This window comes from Podarcis raffonei, chromosome 1, assembly GCF_027172205.1.
Source record: "Podarcis raffonei isolate rPodRaf1 chromosome 1, rPodRaf1.pri, whole genome shotgun sequence".
In the NCBI taxonomy this organism is placed as follows: Eukaryota; Metazoa; Chordata; class Lepidosauria; order Squamata; family Lacertidae; genus Podarcis; species Podarcis raffonei.
In genome coordinates, this window is record NC_070602.1 from 87,702,499 (window position 1) to 87,725,222 (window position 22,724).

The 22,724-nt window shown below is 42.3% G+C and overlaps 1 protein-coding gene across 2 annotated transcripts in view; it reads right to left on the reverse strand.

Annotated features, from left to right (window-relative positions):
• Nucleotides 1–22,724, reverse strand: part of XRCC5 (X-ray repair cross complementing 5) — a 39,270-nt gene that overhangs the window by 10,110 nt on the left and 6,436 nt on the right. The window contains exons 6-16 of one of the 2 annotated variants that reach the window (XM_053402594.1): nucleotides 21,222–21,410; nucleotides 19,259–19,373; nucleotides 18,019–18,157; nucleotides 17,087–17,199; nucleotides 15,538–15,600; nucleotides 14,422–14,559; nucleotides 13,508–13,598; nucleotides 12,564–12,697; nucleotides 10,277–10,473; nucleotides 8,232–8,325; nucleotides 6,980–7,049 (exon numbers count right to left, since the gene is read on the reverse strand). In XM_053402594.1, the coding sequence (XP_053258569.1) occupies nucleotides 6,980–7,049; nucleotides 8,232–8,325; nucleotides 10,277–10,473; nucleotides 12,564–12,697; nucleotides 13,508–13,598; nucleotides 14,422–14,559; nucleotides 15,538–15,600; nucleotides 17,087–17,199; nucleotides 18,019–18,157; nucleotides 19,259–19,373; nucleotides 21,222–21,410 (1,343 nt within the window). The remainder of the gene's footprint in view (nucleotides 1–6,979; nucleotides 7,050–8,231; nucleotides 8,326–10,276; nucleotides 10,474–12,563; nucleotides 12,698–13,507; nucleotides 13,599–14,421; nucleotides 14,560–15,537; nucleotides 15,601–17,086; nucleotides 17,200–18,018; nucleotides 18,158–19,258; nucleotides 19,374–21,221; nucleotides 21,411–22,724) is intronic. The other variant, XR_008332109.1, reaches the window with a different exon arrangement.

The following is a 22,724-nucleotide window of genomic DNA, read 5'->3' on the forward strand; positions in this document are numbered from 1 at the left end:
CCCAATGTAGGGAAACCTATCCATAAGCAGAAGAAGGTTTCTGCACATTGGATAGAATCCAGTGCCGGCACAGTCTGAGAGGCAGCAGGATCTACAAAGAGCCTCCTAGTTGAGCTGAAGCGACCAGTGTTTCTTTCAAGTCTGAAAGAGCTCACCACACCATTAGCATGGTGCTCCTAGTGAGAAGTCGTCTGTGGGGAGGGTTGGGGACAGAAATCTGTGGACAAACGATAATTATTATTCCCAAAATTGGAGCTTATAAAACAAAAAGGGGTTTTAGCATGTGCAAGCCTGTCCACCAATGCTAGTGCTGCAGATACTGAGAAGCCACTAAGTAGCTCTATAGTTCCTTGGGACACAGTTTTTAAATTGCCTTCATCAGGTTAAAACATAGCTCACCTAAGTGTAAACTGGATCCTCATTCAGAAAACATTATCATTTATCGACAAGCTTCAGAACTTAAAAAGAACCCAGATGGATCAGTCCAAAGACCCATCTAGTCCAGCATCCTATTCTCACAGTGGCCAGGCAGATGTCTCCCCAGCAACAGGAATCAGAGGCAATATATAGCCATTACAACTAGTAGCCACTGATCATGATTAGCAATGATCACTGGCAGTCTTATCCTCTGTGAATTTGCCTCATCTGCTATTAAAGCCATCCGAGTGAGTGGCATGTTGGATTATATGTAAAATTGGGTGGTTTTTGCCCTACTGTTCATCACTTTACATTTGCTTATACTGAACTGCATTTACCATTTTAACGCCCCTTCACCTAGTATAGGGAGAGATCCTTTTGCAGCATCTCACAACCCAGTTTTGTTATTATTATCTTGTAGTAGAAGTATAGCTGGCACTAACTATAGTAGTAGTCATGACAGTCTGGCTCCAACAAGAAAGTGGAATAAATGTACAAATCAATGAAAACTTTACAATTTCAGCTCCACAAGTGAATTCACTCCCCCCGCCCTCCCCTCTCATGGCTAATGAGTTTCTCATAAAATATTCTAATTTCTTACAAATTGCAACAATAAAAATTAAGCCCTGCTGTTCCCCCCACCTCTTAGTTCTGGAGCGCTGCTTCTTCATTGATGTGTTAAATTAAAACCCCAGGCACCAAGAAAGTGTAATAGAAGTCTTCATTGTGAGAAAGGAGCTTCAAATAATTCTCAAGTTTATCCTAGCACGTTGACCTTTTCCCTCCATTAAAATAACAACCTGGTTTCTCTCCTGTGACACTAGCAGATTTCTGAACACAGACCTGAGCCCATTTCTGCTTAGTGATAGCACTTTTTGGTAATAGCTCCCCGGGGACTAAAAATCTGCTCGAATCGTTCCATGAAGCAGTAGAATTCAGTACTCGGCTCTGGGTCCATTTCAGTCCGGCTTTTGCCCTGGTTTTGGGACCGAGACGGCTTTTGTCGCCCTAACAGAGGATCTCCGTAGACAGCTGGATCGAGGTGGGTCGAGACTGCTGATTCTTTCTTTGATATGGTCAATCACGAACTTTTGGACCACCGCCTTGCCGACGTGGGGATTCAGGGCACAGTCCAACAATGGCTGCACTCCTTTATCTCAGGTCGGGGACAGAGGGTGGCACTAGGGAAGGAGTTGTCGCGGCGGCACTCCTTAGTGTGTGGAGTCCCACAGGGTGCAATCCTTTCCCCGATGCTTTTCAATATCTTTATGCACCCCCTTGCCCAGATTGTCCGAAGTTTTGGGCTGGGTTGTCATCAGTATGCTGATGACACCCAGCTTTATCTGTTGATGGACAGCCGCACTGACTCGGCCCCGGACACACTGACCAGATGCTTGGAAACTGTGGCTGGATGGCTGTGTGGGAGCCGGTTGAAGTTAAATCCTTTGAAGACAGAGATTTTCTGGCTGGGTCGGGATGACATGGGGTTGGGGGGGCCAACTTCCATCTCTTGCTGTGGCTCAATTAGTGCCAGTGCCTTCTGTCAAGAGCTTGGGTGTAACCTTCAACGCCTCCCTTTCCATGGAGGCACAGGTTGCAGCCACAGCAAAGGTGGCATTTTTCCATCTCCACCTTATCAAGCAGTTGGTCCCTTACCTTTCTCGCCCTGATCTGGCCACAGTGATCCATGCGGCAGTCACCTCCTGGCTTGATTATTGTAACTCGCTCTACACGGGGCTGCCCTTGAAGCTGACCCAGAAACTCCAGCGGGTGCAGAATGCCGCGGTGAAGCTCCTTACGGGGTCCCTGCCGTGGGACCACATTCATCCAGTGCTTTACCAGCTGCACTGGCTCCCAGTGGAGTACAGGGTCAGGTTTAAGGTGCTGGTTTTGACCTTTAAAGCCCTATGCGGCCTAGGACCCACATACCTATGGGACGGCTTCTCCTGGTATGCCCTGCGGAAGACCTTAAGGTCCGCAAATAACAACACTTTGAAGGTCCCGAGCCGCAAGGTGGTTAGACTGGTCTCAACTAGAGCCAGGGCCTTTTCAGTACTGGCCCCGAACTTGGTGGAATGCTCTGTCACAAGAGACCAGGGCCCTGCGGGATTTGACGTCTTTCCACAGGGCCTGCAAGACAGAGCTGTTCCACCTGGCCTTTGGTTTGGACTCAGTCTGACCCTTATGTTTCCCTCCCCTTATGGTTTTTAATTTATGGGCTACTACTAAAATGAGGCTGCATTTTAAATTGTATTTTAACCCGTATTTTGATTAACTGTTTTTTCTTTTACATTTTATTGTAATTTTATTGGTGTTAGTCACCCTGAGCCCAGTTCTGGCTGGGGAGGGCGGGGTATAAATAAAAAATTATTATTATTATTATTATTATTATTATTAGAGATAAAAAAGAAATGTAAGGCAGAGCGACTAGCACATCTGAATCTAACACAACATACACACATACAAATCCCCATGATCTCATATGACTCAAGAAAAGGGATGTAAATCTCTGGCAAACCATCTGCTCTGCATGCGGAGAGCCGCAGGTTCGATTCTCAAGATCTCCAGGTAGGTCCTGCCTGAAAACCTGGAGAGCCATTGCCTGTCAGTGTAGAGAATACCAAGCAAAATGAGCCAATATTCTGATCTGGTATAAGGCAGCTTCCTATGTTCCTATGACTGTAGGAAAGGAGGAATAAAATAAGAAACTGAGTCATTAGTGCCATCAGCCCAGTCCTGTGGAATGCTCTGTCCCTACAGATTCAGCAGGTGCCTTCTGTTTTAACATTTCAATGCCTGCTGAAGACTTTTCTACACCAGCAAGCGTACACAGGCAATTAAGAAAACTTCATTCCATAGTAGTTAGTTGATGTTCTTTGATTTTAATTTTCTATTTGGCTTTTTTTGACCCATGTGCTTGTTGTTAAGCACTTTATTTTTATGATACAGCAGTATATAAATATTTTTATTACTAAAGAAATGATTATATAATCTGGCTAGAAACCCTACCCTCTTTTTCCATTCTCTCCATCACACACACACACACAGTCCAAGGCCAAAGGCGTAAAGGAAATAAGAGTACAGTGGTACCTCGGGTTAAGTACTTAATTCGTTCCGGAGGTCCGTACTTAACCTGAAACTGTTCTTAACCTGAAGCACCACTTTAGCTAATGGGGCCTCCTGCTGCCGCCGTGTTGCCAGAGCACGATTTCTGTTCTCATCCTGAAGCAAAGTTCTTAACCCGAGGTACTATTTCTGGGTTAGTGGAGTCTGTAACCTGAAGCGTATGTAACCCGAGGTACCACTGTATTTCAGGTAACAGATTATCAAAGTATGCTAAGGCATCAAATGAATATTAAATATTTTGGGTCTATATATGCTTTGGGCTTCCTGGGACTTTGCTGAAACAACAGAAGTGGTCAATGCTGGTATTAAAAAAAAAAAAGCTGACACCGACTCTGCAACCAGCACACACACTCTGGATGTTGAGAGTCCGCAGGGTCATTGCATCCTTTGTCAAAAGAGTCCTCTGTTCAAGGAAATGGAACTTGTTGGCCAAAAGAATCTCTGACCTCAAATGCATGTACTGCCAAATTTTTCAAATCAGATTTGTCATCACTGACAAATCACTCACCCATAGGAAGAAAAAAGAAACTGATGCAGAACAGTCTTGACGGGACTTCGGCTTGAGAAAAAGACTTGGGAGAGAAGGACATCCTCTGGCCTGAATAACTATTAAGTAGGAGATTTGATGTTTCAAGGTAAAGCCTCCTACCCCAACCCCCCCCCACTTTCAAAAGCCAGCGCGTTTGTTAAAAAAAAAAAAGAGTAAACTTACAGACAAGGTTTGATGCATTTCACACACATCCATAAGCAGATCATGCAAATGCAAAACCTGCTATTTAGTGTAGAATTTAGCATCCTGAGTACCTCAGCTGTCATGGGGGGGGGGGGCGGGTTCCATTAAGTTTCCAAACTTCATAGTTAAAAAATACAAAATCCTTCTACAGTGGAACCTCATGTTATGTACCGTCCTGCTTACGAATGCTTCAGGTAAAGAGCTCCGCTAACCCAGAAGTAGATGCCCCTTGTTGCGACCTTTGCCCCAGGAAGCGAGCAGAAGTCGTGCAGCAGTGGCGCAGCGGCAGCAGGAGGCCCCATTAGCGAAAGCACGCCTCATGTTAAGAACAGTTTCGGCTTAAGAGCAGACCTCCCGAACGAATTAAGTTCGTAACCGGAGGTACCTCTGTATTAATAAATTAGGGAGAGGGCTAAGCTCAATCCTTTGGGCAAGGTTTCAACATGCAGGGAGGGCGCTTTCTTTCCTTTCCTTTCTTTTCAAAGATGGGGTAAATTTAAAAATGCCATTTTCCATCTGCACTCTGAAATAATGCAAGCAAAAAGTTCTGCCAACTCACTCTCACCCAGAGTAACCAGATACACCTTTATACCTGTATAGAAGAGGAAACTATTAAAGGCGCACCTGGCCACCCTAGTTTCACACAATTTGCTAAAATGCATCAAATTGTGACCTGTTACTACTTAACAGCAGCAGCACCAACTCATAATTACAAGGTTTGAGGTATTAATTTGTCGAGCTCAGCGCTATTTCCCTCAAGGATTTTTTCCCTCCCTCAGAAAGCTGAGATTCTGTGCATGAGCAGACTCCTCCCCTTTACTACACAAAACCTTTATTATAATTATGTACAGGACTGTGTATATGTGCACACTTTAAAAGAAACTGAGTACGGGTTTTCTGGCAGCATCTATCTCTCTTTTGTGCTTTCATGCTTTGAACAAGTAAAGGACGAAGTAGGCCTACAAGGTCTCACAGTTGCCCTGAACCTGTCAGGTGTGGGACAGGTACACCCATAGGGCCAAACTGAAAAGGAAGAATCACACAGTAGTGGCAGAAAAAGGCACTATAACTCAAGATGCGCCAAATTACATCCGGAAGGGAAGAATCAAGAGCACATTCTAAGTGATAGCAGGTGATTGACAGGTGGGTGGCCCCACCCACCTCTCAAAAGTTGCCTATGGCAGGGGGAGTTTTGGATCTTGCCATCTCCATCCCTGACATAAATAAGATGAAGTTAGAATAAAATGTTTCACCAAAAATAAAAAATAAAACAATACTTGGGAAGTTAAAATAATGTGTTTTTGTTACATCCAAAGCTATTTCTTGGGTTTTCTACTTTTAAATTAACACACTCATATGCTGAATGGGAACACTTAAGAATGTCACCAATCTCTTTTCCTTAATGAGTATGTAGACCATATCCCACACAATCTACCCTGTAATTATAAAGCATTCCACAAGCGGAAGGTAAATTGGCACTAAGTGTCCAAGCCATTCAAGCAAAGACATTAGACACTTCAGAAACAGCTAGTGAGCCGACAGTTTTCCATCTACTGAGCTGATTTTAATAAATGCATGCTAAAGACACTCCAGTCTTACAGAACTAATGTTCCTAATGCACTATTTATTTTATTAGCTATGATTTTTAAAGTACATGTGGTCTAAGTCAACAACATTTTGCTAAGTTCACCATTTTCAGAGCAATCCCTCCTCTCCCTCTTATATCTGGGGTGGTGGAGCTTTGGATTAGGTGAAGATATACCTCCATCCAGCCATGGGCATAGCCAGAATTTTTGTTAGGGAGGGACCGGCCTTTTGTTGGAGAGAGCAGAACCTCAGTTTGCTGTCTTTTTATTTATTTTTATTGACTGGGGGGCAGCTGCCCCTCCCTGCCCCCCCCCCGACTACACTCATGCATCCAGCTCTCCCACTGTCTGCCAGAGAGTGTTGTGTGGTGCCTGGATCTTAAGCCATTCTCACTTCTGTCACACAATCACATCATGCCCAATCACTGTGCCAGCCTGTAGATGTCACTATGACTGGGTCAAAATCATGTCTGATTGTGTCTCCCGCACACACACATACCTTGCACACACACATATCTTCCACAGCACGCAGCCAGGATGAGGCACTGGCCCCATCAATCCTCTCAAACAGGAGTTTGGATTGTGTCCTTAGAAAATTCAAAGTATTATTGCTGCCATTTGACATAATTAAGGCAGCAGCTGTACTGGTGAAGATCAGGTGAGAAGGCAAACATTACAAATGGTGACTAAGAGGAACCTATTACAACTGTACACAAATAAACCTGAGCAATCAAAGTCAAATTCCAGTAATATAAACAATAAATGAAAATGCCACACCTATCCAGTCCTACTCCATATATACCAATATTCCTCCTACCTACAAAAAAAATTACATAAGTATAGAGGATACTCGCCGCTTGCGCAGACGCTCAAAATGATGTCACGCACATGCACGGAAGTGGCAAAACGCGATCCGCGCACATGCGCAGTCGCGTCTTACATTCTATTCAGGATGCGAACGGAGCTCCAGAACGGATCCCGTTCATATCCCGAGGTACCACTGTACATAGAATTTGGCTGATTAAGAAAGAATGGGTTGGTGGTTTTTGAGCTCAGAATCCCTGGACCCCAAATGGATTGTCAAAAGAAATTAGAAAACAAACACCTATCCACTTACCATCCTTGAAGTCAACATTTTTCTGCCTCACCAGCACTTTGAAGTTTTCTGCAGGATTAACACTTCCAACCTACAAAATAATCCAGCAAAGGTTACATCTTCAGCCTATGTTCTGGTCTCACTTACTAAAGGGGAACACCCAATGTTCCTGTAACTTGATTTCATTGGTACGTATCCATTCAGAAACAGCATGTCCTCAACAATGCCTTAACAGGTATCAAGAACAAAAGCAGATTTGCACGGAACAGCCACCCACTGTGAATGAAGTTTGATTGCAATTAACTTTGTCATAAGAAAAGGAGAACAGAAGGGAGCTTGGACAGTCCCTCTGCCTGCCATTCCACTCCTACAATATTTCTTTCTTCAAGTCAACAACTTATGCAACATTTTCTGAATATATACAGTCATAACTTGGATCCCGAATGCCTTGGTACTCAAACATTATAGATCCCAAATGCCACAAACCCGGAAGCGACTGTTCCAGTTTGCGAATGTTCTTTGGAACCCAAACATCTGACGGGGCTTCCACGGCTTCCGATTGGCTGCAGGAGCTTCCTGTAGCCAATCAGAAGCCATGCTTTGGTTTCCACACGTTTTGGAAGTCGAACGGACATCCAGAACGGATTCCATTCGACTTTCAAGGTACAACTGGGGAGAGAGAGAGAACGAGAGAAAGACTACATTCAGAGGATACAATCTTAAGCACCCTTACTTGGCCATAAGATTCCATGGTCATACTGCTGCCAAACAAATGTGGTTATGATCAAGGTATATGCGAGGCCTAGTTAATATACACGGCTTTCAACCCATGCAACTTCAGTATCTCAGTCCATGTTGACGTGATCGTGATTATCTAAGCAGCAGCTTCTGCAATCTGAAAATTCTTAGTTCACAAGCTGCACTGCTCCACCAGTAGACCATTGGTATGTGAAGGGGGCAAAACAGTGACATATAAAATGTGAACTGATCTTGAAACATAACTCACTCATCTAAATTGTGTCTCAGAACTATCGTTGCCAGTATGGCATTCTTGGGCATTAAAAGGAACATTTCAAGGAGCCTGTGTGTTTCTCCATCATCTTACCCAAATGAAGGCAAGCACACTTCCCCACTTCCCTATCCATCACCACATTGGATAATTATGTGGGGAGAAATTGGCCTATGTGGACACTGGAAATAACCACATGTCAGGGAGTGACATGCTTAGAATGACAGCCAATCTAACCTATTAGCATCTGCCAAAAGTACTTACCACAGTGACATTGCCTTCAGCAAGGTTTGCAATTCTAAAGTCACCTTCATCATCTTCTGTTTTTGCCTTTTTAGCATTGGGCCCATCTTCATTACTGGAAGCAGACAAGACAAGGCTATCAATCCGAAGAAACTATTTCAGGAATAAACTAACAGGGCAATTTATATCTTAAACACATATATACTGTGAAGATAGTTTCAAGCGCAACACTTCTAGTTATGTAGCTGTATTTCGGGCTCCTAACAAATTACACCTGTTTCAGTCAAAAGGGAATCGGAAAATAAGGAATCGAATTTGACCCCAGAATAATGGGGTAGCCAACAGGAGAAGGCTATTGCTTTTCCTAGGTCCCTGTGGGGGGAAAGGTATTATCCCTATACTTTGCCAATATGGCAACTTGGGTTTTTATCTATCTGCGTTAACACTTACAGGATATTATGCATTCACATCAGATTTATTTTTCTTGATTAAACTGGCATGAAAGTTAATGGAAATTTAATGTTTAAGAAGGAAATCTATTTACCCTTCCAATGTAATTTTCTAGTTCATGTCGTGAAATGGGTAACTATTAAGTATCTGTGTACACTGAAGACCTGTATGTCATCAAACCCATCTCCTTGATCAACACGCATAAACGCTAGATCAACTTGCAGCTGTCAGTACTTACATGACAAACCCCAATTAAAATATGCAAGACCTCTCTGTCACACTGGATAGCCTTAGACTACAATCAAAATTGCTTTCAAAAGCCAAATATCTAATTTTTAACAAGTAGTTTTAAACTCATCTAAATCAGACCCACATTTAGCGTACGGCAAGAAGTATGAAGACTCCAACAGGAATTGAGATTGTGACCTGATTCACATGTTACTGCAGCAGCTTGGGGGTTGCTTATCTGTGGTCTGAACCCACTATTTTTTGGTTTATGGTATCAAGAAGGAAGATGCACGTGAGATGAATGGTAGAGTTACTTCTAATGGCAGTGTCTTTTCCCCTTTTCGTGTGAAAAGAAACTACACTGTCTATCTGGCACGTACAGATTCTCCATCCAGACACCTAATTTAGCAGGCTAGGCCCAACAAGATTTGTTTTATTCTTTCCAATGTATCCTTATTTAAATTTGTGGCATGCCCCACCCCCACAACTTAGAATGGGAAACCCTGGTTAAAATAGCATCCTTATGAAAAAAACAGAGTAAAACTTGGCACGGTTAAAACAGTTCACCCTTGACACACATCTAAGGGCAGTTCAACCAACATTGCTGAAATATTGGTATTTTTATTTATTTTATGACATTTCTATACCACCGTTTTCTTCCAAGGAGCTCAAGGTGGTGTACATGGTTCTCTTCCTCCCCATTTCATGTGAGGTAGGTTAGACTAACAGATGGTGACTGGCTCAGGGTCACCCAGTGAGCTTCATGGCTGAGTGGGGATTCGAACCCTGGTCTCCACGTCAAGCACTAACCATTACGCCACACTGGCTCCTACATTCTCAGACATTTGGCATCACTCTGGAGAAATAAAGTTCCACAATAGCGGAATGGATACTGAAAGCATAGCTGTCAACTTTTCCCTTTTCTTGCGAGGAATCCTATTCGGAATAAGGGAATTTCCCTTTAAAAAAGAGAAACGTTGACAGCTATGACTGAAAGCCCTCTTCTATGGGTCCTTGATAGCTAAAATTAAAAGCAGAGATAGTCTACTCAAGAGCAGAGCATGCTTTTGGTCTACCTCAGCTGTCATAAAAGCCACAGAGAAGGTGGCATTCTCTGAGCTACGCTGGAGAAAACCATTAAGACATGGGTGGGAACAGCAACACATGCCTCCCCATGTTTGCAAAGAGGCATCTTTGTCCTTGAGGTTATGAGGGCACAAAAGACAGAAAGTAGGTCTACATCCAACCAAAATACCTGCATCTCTTTACACACAGAGGTAATGAAATCCCTCCTGGCCAACACAACCTAAGATTGCAGGTGTAAGGATGTGGCTAGAGGAAACTGAATTAGCTAACAAACAATTTGCACCAGGCCTATGATAACTTACTTATCTTTGAAGATATGCTGAGCTGTTTTCTGCTCTTTAATTTTATCTGCTTCCTTCAAGGGAAAAAGCGCTTTTAATTTCTCAAGGGGAGCCTGGCATTTCTCAGTCACTTCTTGTGGTGTCCCCAACATGTCTGAGATGTGTTTTTCAATAGGAGGCAAAGGTGCATCAGGATGGAAAGCCTTATGCTGTAGGCACTGATGGGAAAGCAAGAGGACAAGCGATTCTCTGTTTGTCTGTCTGTTTCTCTCTCACACATGCACACACAAATATACATACATATAAAACAGTATATGAGAGCTGGACCATAAAGAAGGCTGATCACCAAAGAATTGATGCTTTTGAATTATGGTGCTGGAGGAGACTCTTGAGAGTCCCATGGACTGCAAGAAGATCAAACCTATCCATTCTTAAGGAAATCAGCCCTGAGTGCTCACTGGAAGGACAGTTCTGGAAGCTGAGGCTCTAATACTTTGGCTACCTCATGAGAAGAGAAGACTCCCTGGAAAAGACCCTGATGTTGGGAAAGATTGGGGGCACAAGGAGACGGGGACGACAGAGGACGAGATGGTTGGACAGTGTCCTCAAAGCTACTAACATGAGTTTGACCAAACTGCGGGAGGCAATGGAAGACAGGAGTGCCTGGCGTGCTCTGGCCCATGGGGTCACAAAGAGTTGGACACAACTAAACAACAACAACAGCAACAAACACAGTACATGGGGTTCACTTTGGTTTCTAATATGAAATATGCCTTTCATGTAACATGGGATTTGTTGTGGAGCAAAGTTCAAATATTCCATGGCATGAAATTTTATGGATTTAAATCCATTTTGATAAATATTGAAATAATAACAACAAGGCAATTTACAATAAAAACATTTCAATAAAAACATATTACACCACAAATACTATAGTCAGGAACTGTTAGAACTGGCATCAGAGGCCAAATAGATGTTTTTTTAACAACCAATGGAAGCACAATTACAGTCTATATTTCAAAGGGACTATCATCCCACAAAACGGGTATCACTGCAGAGAAGGCCCTGTTCCAATTTGCCACAAGATGAACTTCAGCAGCCCCCAGCACAACTAACTTGTTGTGGACTTGTACTCAAGGTTTTAGTGAATAGGCAGGTCTATGTTGTGGGAGGCTTTCTTTCAGTGACATTCAGTGAAAGATGGCATTCTGGGATCATATGAGATTACAAGTAATAATCTGAGGTGAAAGTGTTCATATAGCACGAGCATACATAATGCTCACTGATGTAAGGATAATGAAATTTGGCTTTTAATAGAATAGTTTATTACTGAATGTTATGGCTTTCTGTTGGCTGTAAGCCACCTTGAAAGGACCCTGTCCTGAAGCAGATTTGTTGGATTTACATGAAACTGATTTAAAATCAGCAAGAAAAATGCCAATTTACATCAGTTTTCCCACTGATAGTTCCTTATTTCCCTTATAATTTCCCCAATTTTAGATGAAAATATACTGATTTTTTTAACTAATTCATTTTTATTCAGCAACAGAAAGGCTGCCTAAAAATATTCAAAATAAAAGCAAGCAAGCAAACACTGAAGCCCTCCTGTGTGCTACATGCTATTTTTTTACAAAGCATACAGAGATCCGTATGGTTGGCAGAACTTTAGGATGTGTAAATATTGCTATGGTAGAATTAAACCTAAATTTCCTATTTTATCAATTTCAGCCACCCAGAGCTGGATGTTAAAGCTTCTTTAACTCAGGCCTGCCTGTCAAAATACCCAGCTTCTCTGTAAGAGTTTCTCAGATATAGTCCAACACTTTCAGCAGTGAAACACTGAATTATTTTATGCTGCCCACACATTTTCCTGTGAGACTCCAGTAAATAAATGATGAGGGGCCATGTATAGGTTATTCTGCTCTGAACCAGGTGGAGGAAGCATTTGTGGGGAAAATGCTACATAATTTAAGTAGGCTGCTACATCAGTTGCTTCGCAATAGCACAAAACCACTTGAACACAGCACACTGTCCCCAGTCTACATAATTTGTAAACACCCCAAAGACCCTAGTGGAACTGACTGAAAGCATCTTGCTCTATTTCCTACAAGGCAAGTAAGGATACAGAAATGTTCACTGTGATAACCAAAGGCAAGGGGCGAGGTAGCTGTTCTCACAGGCACGGGCCTAACTTGATCACATTACATTTGCAACAAAGTTGTTTTTGCTACAGCTTAAAACAGAGAAGGAAAATATGGGGAAAAATAGGGAATGTTTTAAGGTAACGGTGATATGGTCATCCTCTTACCTGATACAATCTTTGAAATTGAGGGTTGGGGAATTTGCTGGTTTTAAATATATCCTGGCTGGTCCCTTCACTCTCATCTTCATAAACCAAACTCATGGAATCAATCAGAGAGTCAACTGCACACAACTGATCCTCTGTGCCATCAGATATAGACAAAGGAATATTCAATGCATCCAGGAGATAAAGACACTATAGCCATGTTCACTTTCCCCACTACCCCCTGCCCTCACAGTCTCAAATGAGAAAATTGCTCATAACACTAGGCTGCATTTACTTTCTCCCACTGAAATCAATGGAAGCCATTTCACTTCTGAGGGAAAATGTAAGCAGTTGCGAACAGGAGCACAGCCGAGGTAGGAACTTTCCTCCACAACTTCACTACTGGTAACCCCAACATCTGTATCCTCACTTGCCTTTCAAGTGCCCACATGAAATATGTCTGCAGACGCAGTCCCTTCCATTTTCTCCCACTTACTTCTAAGGGAAAATAAACACCTCACAGACTGGAGTCAAGGGTGTGTGATGTTACGCGACTGACAATTGGGTGTGGTTTGCCCAAAATGGCCTGGCAGGCCAAATCCAGAGGCCATTTGAGCCTAATCCGGCAGTACCAGGTACTTCAATGGGTGGAACGTCTAATATCTCAGAAGATGAAATCAGGATTCAATATGACCATAACGGATTGGAGAACTGTGCCAAAACTAACAAAATGAATTTCAACAAGGAAAGTTCTACACAGAGGAAGGAATAAACGGGTGCACAAGTGTAGGATGGGGAAAACTTAGCCTGACAGCATGAAATGTGCTGCATATTGCAATGAGTCTTTACACTGCAACCGTACAGACATGCACTTGGGAAGAAGGAGCACTAAACTCAAAGAGTCTTATTTCTGAGTAGGTATATGTGGGATTGCTCTGTTAATGATGTCAAAGTTCAAAGCTCACCTGATGGTGTAAACTTTTTATTATTTTTTAAGGAGGAAAACATGTATTGCCTCAGATCTTCCATATACGGTAGCTGTACATAGGCCAAACACTATAAGAAGAGAGGGGAAATGTCAAAGGGGGGGAAACATTTTCATTTCAATTGAGTTATCATAGTATCTAACACATAGCACAAAACACATTCTAGACTAGCACACATTCAATAGAAATGTTTATGAAATTATTAAAATAAAATTCAACAAAGCTGCCCTGAGCATTTCTTGGAGAATGGCTTGACGTGTCCTTATCTTTTTCTACCTACTATCGTTCCTATGACAGAGCAGTTTCCAAATTTAGGAATCTGATCAGTTTCTTATAGTGATCTGTCAGGCTTGTTTCTTTTAAGATTCCAAACCATGGCCCAAACCAAGAAGTTCTGCACTTCCCTTTTACAGAGCTTCACTGGGCATCCTTTATCCACATACCTCCGTTGGCACACACCACCTCAAACAATTCCATTTCTTCTTGTGCTTATTTTTGCCAGTCAAAAGAAGATGAAAGATAGTGTCCACCCCCACTTTAGTCACTGCTTAACCAAAGCAATGCTTATTAAGCACTGCGTTCCATATGCGCATTCACTAAAAAGCAACGTGCCAGAAATGGCATAGCCGTCTGCAGTCTTTTTTAAAAAAATGTATGCAATGCAGAATTTTCTTTTATCAAAAAAAATACCCAGCAGCTACATACAGATTTTAAAAACCACCCCACACCAGGTTATAGGTGCAAGCACCAAACTACTGTGCTATAGTGATGCCTAGAAAGTTCCTATGACAATACTGCATTCTTAACTTGGTGGGATTTATGCTACCCACCCCTGCTAAGAAGACAGAACTCAATAGGGGTTAATAACTATATAACCATGGTAGGGGGAATACCTCGTATTCATTCTTAATTAACGGAAAGGCTACTCCAACTTGCGGGTGCGATCTTCTGTCATACACATAACGCACTATGGCCACCATATCCAACTCATCCAAAGCATGAATGAGGGCAGAAAGAGCCACGGCTGCAGCCTGTCAAAAAGAGAGATGCAATTATACACAAGTATGATGAAAGCCTGGGACCGCAGCAGTCATGAAAAATCAAAGAGGTAGGTTTCAGCAGTCTGACTGAAACCTCACCTTTTTTACTTCTTCAAAAGCAGTGACAGTGCACAACATCAAGAGACATACTGAAGTAGGGCACCCTCATATATACTGCACCACTGTGTCAAAATTAAATGTGTCTATATTTAAAGTTGCAGATTTAAAAACAAACCCTTGTGTGATATCACTTCTCTTAAGTTCCTATTTCTCTTTCTATTAAAGCTGGAAGAGATTCCATTTTAAAATCTGATGAGGACAGGCTCTACGTTCAAAAAGGGTACAATATAAGTAAGTCAGTAACCTCCCCGATACTACTGGAGGAGCTTGGAGCAAGTGGCTCTAGAAGAGCTGTACATTTTCTATTTCTAGGGCCTCAAAACTGCCCTGCAGGTGCTATAACATCCTAGTTCGGTCCTTGGACAAAAACTCTGTTACCCTTCAATTTTTTGTGGCAAAGAAGAGGATGAGCTGAGAATCTGATTCCATTTCCTCAATGCTTCTACAATCTAGCTATGTTGCACAGTCATGCTAGAATGAGTGGAAGGGGGGGAAAGGGGGGCAAACAACTAGATTGCAACTGCACCATGATACCTACTGCTAAGAAATCAATGTAAGATCTCATCTGTAACAAGAAGATCAAAGCCCAAAAGGAACATCCAAACCATGATCTCCCAGTGCTAGTTCTTGTGACATTCTAGCTCCATTCTCCTTGCAGATTTTCGTGTTTGTTTTCTTAAAACAGTAACGCTTAAGGAAAATAACTTTCTGTTTTTGTGATACACCAGCTTTCAACATGTTTCACATTAAAAATAAATAAATAGAAAAATGCAGCTTTTGATTCAATGACAGCCAGTGAGAGATTTAAAGATACAGCAAAACTCCAATCAGCAGGTTGGTAAAGCTCACCTCATCATCCTTTGCTGGGAAGACTTTCAGAACCTGATATCCCATGTAACGATGTCTCTGGACCTATGAATGAATGTTTCCAAAAGTTAGCTAGCTTTGACCTGGTCCAAATGTGATTTTGAACTCTTAAAAGTACTGTCTAAAAGACATGAGATTCAATTCCACAGCCAAATATACTGTTATATTCCAGGAGACTTTTAAAAATAGTTGCTAAAGCTTCTGCACTAGGTATCACTTTGAGCTACCTTCAAGCATACTCATCACTCTTCTCCCCACCTCATACTCTCAGTTACACAAGTTCATCTGTCAGCCTTCTTTCTTCACCCCTGTTGCTCCCATCATGCCTTCCACTACAGATGGGGGGGAGGAATGCAATACATTGTGCCCAGTTTCCAAGTTACTTCTCAGTGTTAGTGACCTCTACTTTGAGGGAAGAAGGCAGGCTTGTAAGATAAATTTTGTCTCATCTTGTTCTCCATTCTGCAGCACACCGAGGCCCTATCTGCACCACACTTTAAACACTAAAAGTCTTCCCTCAAACAAATCTTTCCTAAAATGGTGCTGAGAGTTGTTAGGAGATGCCTATTTCTCTCACAGAGCTACAATTCCCAGGAAAGAGGGATTGCTTGCTTAACCGCTCCAGGAACTGTTGCTCTGTGAGGGGAAGAAGGGTCTCCTAACAACTTTCAGCACCCTTAACAAACGAGCTCCAAGGATCATAAATGTCTGACGTGGCATGGTACTGCTTTATAAGGCCTTAATGAATGGGATGTAGCTCCAAGTATGCATAAGACTACAGCCTTAATTCTACTGGCTATACAAAATTTGATATCTCCTGTTGTAGTCATCGTTTTGTGATGTTCAAATCACCAGTTCAGATTGTCCTCCGTGGCCAGATCAGGTATGCCCACAGCCTCTGAATATGTGCAAAATAGTGCTCAGGACTGTGTGTGCAATGCAAAAAGAAGCAGCCCAAATTTAATTCATTCACCCAAATTTTCCAACAAGATAGGGTGAATTCCACAGCCTCGGCGAATTATGAAAATTAAACAGGCCATCATGGTTTCTTATTTTGCACAATTCATTCTGCACCTTTTAAACAACACGTCCCTTTTCTATTTGTCATGGGGAGGAGCAAAAAGCCACAGAGGCACTGAAGTTCCATCCCTTGACCACTGGTATTCTTATTCAGCAATTCCTCTGGATTCTGAAATTTCACAATGCAGTTTCAATCATCTTCACAGCACACACACAACCCAGATTGTGACAAAATAAAAATAATGCTTCTCTCCCTGCCACCCACACTCAGGCATAAGAAATAAGGGAAGTGATCTCTCTCTCACACACCAACATCTACTTAAAGTGAGCTGTGATGGCTGTGTTAGAAACCAGGAGCTGAAGTTCATAGCAGCTGCCCTTGCCACAAGAAGTAGTTAGCTCATTTGCAACTCATTTGTACAACCTCTTTTGCCTAGGATAAGTTTTCAAGTTATGTGAAAAGCCCTACAGCAGTTGAACAATAAGCACTTCTCCAAGTTTACATCCATACCTGAGATGATCTTGTGAACCCCAAGACAGCAAAACATTTCCCATCCGTCTTGTATTTCATCTGTTCCTCGTCTACCTTAGAGAAAGGAACTATATCGCTCCCATAGCGGAATCCTGCAGAGTGAAAGAATCAGTTCCTATGTTATTAAAGGAGGGTGACTCTCACATGGGAGCCTAAATGCAGAGCAGAAGAGGACGAGAGAGCCTTGCAGGAAAATATGAGTGTGTGGGGTGGAACTGGAGAGGACCCTCCCACCTCACAAACCACCAGCAGCCAAGGGCCACATAGGGACACTGCCTGGAACCCCTGAAAGTCGAACACAGGCACAGCTGGAAGGTAAGCCTGCTGCATGACTCCCTTCAGCCTATGGACAGAAGCAGAGATGGAGCTAGACATGGAAGGAAGGTGAGTCCACCTACCTCAAGTTTTTCCTTCAAGAGTGCATTCAAAGTGTGCATGTGTGTGTGTGTCACTCCTGTTGTCACACATTCTCCATACTCAACATACACATCAACCAAGAATCTTTAAAACTGCAAGCAGGGCTGTCCTATTGCAGCTCAAGGGATGGGGGGAGGGTGGCTAAGGAGGACGTCCTTCCTCTAAATAGATCTCCCTACATGGTATCAGATAATTGTATGAAGCTTGTTATCTCTTGATACCCTAGAAATTCTTTTGTGTATTTAGCAAAACATGCATGCCCCAAATCCATTTTCAGTGCTCTCCTGTCTGGAATGGATATAAAATTTAATTCCTCTGTTACCAACGTTACTTTCACTTATTCTACCCTCATCTCAATGCTTCTGCCAATAAACCAAACCCAGAGCTTGCTCACTAAATGCAATTCACTAAATGGCACTTAACTTTTTTTTACTTTTTTTTTGCAAGCAAATACTTCCCCAGGAAAATCTTGGTGCTCAAAGCAGAAGTCATACCTTGAATAACGTCCTCCTTCTGAACTTCTGTTTCATCATCGTCATTCAAGCAGTAAACTGTTTCTTTCTGCACATCTTCTCTTTTTAGTGTCTTGGCATCTACAACCGTCCAGGTTTTTTTCACTTTTTCCTCGGTGAACTTGACATTGAAATTATAAAGATAAGTTATTTCATGTTAACAGGCAGAACAATCCTAAGTATGGGAAGCCAACAGAACTTGTGCCATCTTGAATTAAGCTGGAGTAAATTACCCCTAGTCCGAACTCTGTTCAGGAGCAAGACTACTGACAGCTGAGTTGACCTAAGCCTGGCAGAGGAAAGCAAGCCTTTAAAATAAGAGTGAGACTGACACCACCCTTTTTGCCAGCTTGAGTTCCACTGGGTTGCCAGGTCATATGACTGAGCTGAACAGAGCTAGGATTCAGCATACACCACCAAACATCAGCAACACCCATTTTTCAGGGTTTGTGCCAGCGAAAAATCCCTGGCTAAGCTAGGACATATGACTTACACCAGCATAGCCCAACTGTGCTGGGAATCCACTGGCTAAGCTAAGAGACCCACTGGATCCTAATTTGCTCATCCCAGCAATCTTGGGTTTGGATTACTCCCTTGGGGATTAGATATCCACTGCAACAATTCAAAGGCCCCCTTTCCTTTCCCAGGCATAAGACAGCAGCCAACTTACACTGCACTAGTAAAAATATCCCTGAACACATGAAATTTATTTCACTGATCATCAATGATATGCCAATATTGACAGTTGGAAAACACTGGAAAAAATGCCTGAAATTTCAGGTGCACATAATCATGGATTGACAGTCTACAATGCACTAATTTCTAGTGACTGCAGGAGGCAAACTGCAGATCTAAAAAGTTACAGTGGCCCTATATACAAGAACACTTTACCTGAAAATGTGAGAAGTTCCCCAAGAGAAATATGGAAGGAATTCATTGCTATGCAGTTTCTCCAACTGCCATCACTTGCGTTTTCCAAGGGAATAAGAGTTTCAGAAACCAGACAGTGAGCTTTATGAAAAACGACCATATTCTATCTCTCTATGCTGTCAGATTTAATAATTTAATAGGCAGCTATACTAATCAGTTACTGCGGTTGAATCTGAATTTACAACTAATTAATCCCTGCTGTGTTTCCTCCCTTCTACTGGCACCAGTGTTGGCATGTGTTCAATTATGCTAATATGGTGCTAAAAATACAAAAGTGGTCGTTGTGACTTACTGCTTTGTAGGCCACAATCCTTATAGACAATTGAGAACCAATTGTGAGCTGGCAAGGCCAAGCCATAGGTCTCCGTTCAACTTTCTTAAACACTGAAAGGCGCTCCAGACTCTCTCTAAATGACAAAACACAGGGGAAAGTGATATGGTGAATCCCGTAAAACATTTTACTAACTGCCCACAGGAAAAGAATAGGTTAGTTTTAACAAAATTGTGGTCTTGAAAATGTTTTGGTTCTAGATAAGTTATCTGTGATTTTTCACATCTTCACATCATAGTAATGTATGTGTTCGATGTGCTAGCTCATACATGTTTATCACAGACACATCTTCAATTTCACCTTACATCATCTCAAGTCAGGGTGATTTTCAACAGAGACTATTCCCACATCCAGAAATATGCATGAATCCAGTTACATGTAACATTAAGGTTGATGACACTGTGGTATTTATTTTCCAGGCATTTTAACAGTTCTGCTGAATTCTTGAATGACTTGAAGCTCACTTGTTGTACCAGTATAGTTAGGATGGAATGTGGCAACAGCACTAGTCCAATATCACAAAACATGTCATTGTGTTACTACTTCAGCAATGTTATATCAGCAACAGAGACGGGTATTTCAATGCTCACCAGTCACTTTCATCCCTGCCATGAAACACACATATCTGAGAGCCGCAACCAGACAAAAGCACATGGATGGCACGATACAGGAGCAAGGAGTGCAATGTGTGCTATTTTTCACCCAGGTAAAATCTGTTAGGATGCGTAGCAGAGCCCTCTCTGTTATGGCACCCAGAGCATGGAACTTGTTAATAAGAAAAACATGCCTGGCTGACTACCTCCTTAGAAGTACTGCACTACCAGAAGACGTTTTCCTGTAGAAAAGCCTTTGTCAGCACTTCACAGAACCAATAATGTCACAGGATTGCGTGGTAAGGTAAAGGTAAAGGTACCCCTGCCCGTACGGGCCAGTCTTGACAGACTCTGGGGTTGTGCGCCCATCTCACTCAAGAGGCCGGGGGCCAGCGCTGTCCGGAGACACTTCCGTGACAAGCTGCATCTGGCGAGCCAGTGCAGCACACGGAAACACCGTTTACCTTCCCGCCAGTAAGCGGTCCCTATTTATCTACTTGCACCTGGGGGTGCTTTCGAACTGCTAGGTTGGCAGGCGCTGGGACCGAGCAACGGGAGCGCACCCCGCCGCGGGGATTCGAACCGCCGACCTTTCGATCGGCAACTCCTAGGCGCTGAGGCTTTTACCCACAGCGCCACCCGCGTCCCTATTAGATCAGCTTAAAGAGCCATAGCAATGAACAATAAACTTTCACAGTTGATTTTTTTCCTGATTGCTGGTTTAACACTTATTTTATATCATTAGGCTGTAAACTGCTTTCCACGAAACTTCCCAATAATAAAAAAATCAACAAAAATAAATATTTTTAAAATGTCAAATCCAATGCAGATATAGGTTTGGATACTAATGTTTGTTGTAATTACATATTGGGGAGGAAAGCGGTGAGTAGAGCTTCTCATTTTGAGCATTATTTTTCCCTTGCTATTTTTGTGTGCTGCTGCTTGCTGGTTTTGCTTTGAGGTTTTTACACAAATTTTTAGATTTTAAGCTATCTTTATTTTAATGTGCAGGTGCCTGCAAGCAAAGAGGCACCTCCAATATTATCAGTAAATAATGAGCACTGCTCTCCTGTACACTGCTATTCCCGGTGCTATCAAGGCCTAGGTTTGCTGCTGAACATCTAGCTTGGCCTTACGAACCTAAAACATTACACTGAAGCCAAGTTCCACCATAATGAAATGGGAAATGCTTCTATGTAAAGGAACACTGTGGTGTCAGGAGGAGAAAAAGCCCAATTTATGCAAACAAAACCTCTGTGGGCATGAAATTGGGAGGGAAAGAAATACAAGCAAAGTTTCTAATGATGGAAGGAGGAGCAATTCAAGGTTACCTGAAAGTATAAATGTCCTCCAGGCCTTCTTCTTTGGCTAAGGAAAACATAAGCTTTCTCACCATCTGAAGGCCTTCTTTCTGCTGCCCAGATAGCCCCTTCCTTGGAAAAGGGTTTTGGTCCCTACTGGAATGCAAACCATTCCCCGCGTCCCCACTTCCATCTTCGTCATTCGCTGGAAATGGCAAGCTAAGAATACAATAAAGAAAAATTTCCATTCACATTCCTCATTCACCAGAACGACTACAAATCAATTCACTGACTTTTATTTTATTTTTTCCTGAAATGAAAGAAATGTGAATTGACACTTTGCATCCTCCCTTTATTCTGATGCACGTTCAATTGTCATTCTGAAACCTTAGCAAGCCAGCCCACACTGATGCTCATTTATTGCCACGCTATTAGTCACTTGTGACATGACAAGCTCTGTATAGGATCTTTTAAAGCTCAAACTTGGAGTATTCATAAATAAAGTTGACGTATTTTCCTCTGTGGAAAGAAATTGGATTAAGAATTTTGCATAATACATCTGCATGAAATTATCTTTTGATGTAATTTATATGTCAACAACTAACAGTCAAATTATACATAATGTTAAATGTATCATTTTTTTCCTTAAAATTGCAGCAGTGGAGTGTGTGGGGAGGTCAAATCAGAATTGGAGCAGTGGCAATGGGAAATGGGGATTTAACCCTTTCCCCACACATGGAAACCCCCCTTTCCCAAGCAGCTGATTACCCCAAGAGGGAACAGGCCATTGGGGCAAACAGCAGTTTCTTTCCAGAAGCGGCAGAAGGGAAAGGAATATATTTTGGGGGAGTGGGGGCACTTTTCACCAAGGTTGTGATGTGGTGTGAAAAGGTTAACCCCTCCTCCCTCTATGCCTTGGGACAGAATTCCCCCCTTCCTAGTATGGCCATTAAGAAAAAGGAAGGAAGACTGAAGCTAAGATATGCAGTTCACATGACGTGTTTGGCTCTGAGCTTACAATAAAAGGACCTAAAGAATGGAAGCACCCATTGGAAAAGCCAAGTCTCCTTGCCTCATGCATTTCAAGTCACTTAATTCACTGAATGACCACAATGGTCGGTGCTTGCCTGCTTCCTTCCTTTGGGACTTCTGCCCTTCAGATTTCATCCACGGCATCTTGCCAATTTTTGCATTTTGCGATGTGAGCTGAGTGAAAGCAGTTTTCATTCTCGTCTATTGAGCATGAAAATCTATATATTAACCTGGGAGTAAGCTTCACTGTAATCATTGAAGCTTACTTCTGATGAGACAGAACAATCCTATTTATGTAATTGATCATAGCATAGCAAAGATGGAGGACGGGGGGCAGAGAGATGAAACTGCATACTATTTTAGCTACCTTTGTCTATTTTGCAGCATTAGTGGTGTCTAAATATCATTATTGCCACTGACATATGACAGTTAAGATAATTTCTTCTTAGTATTGCTTCCTGAAAGAGCCAAATCACAACCTATAGTCTTTTTCTCAATACA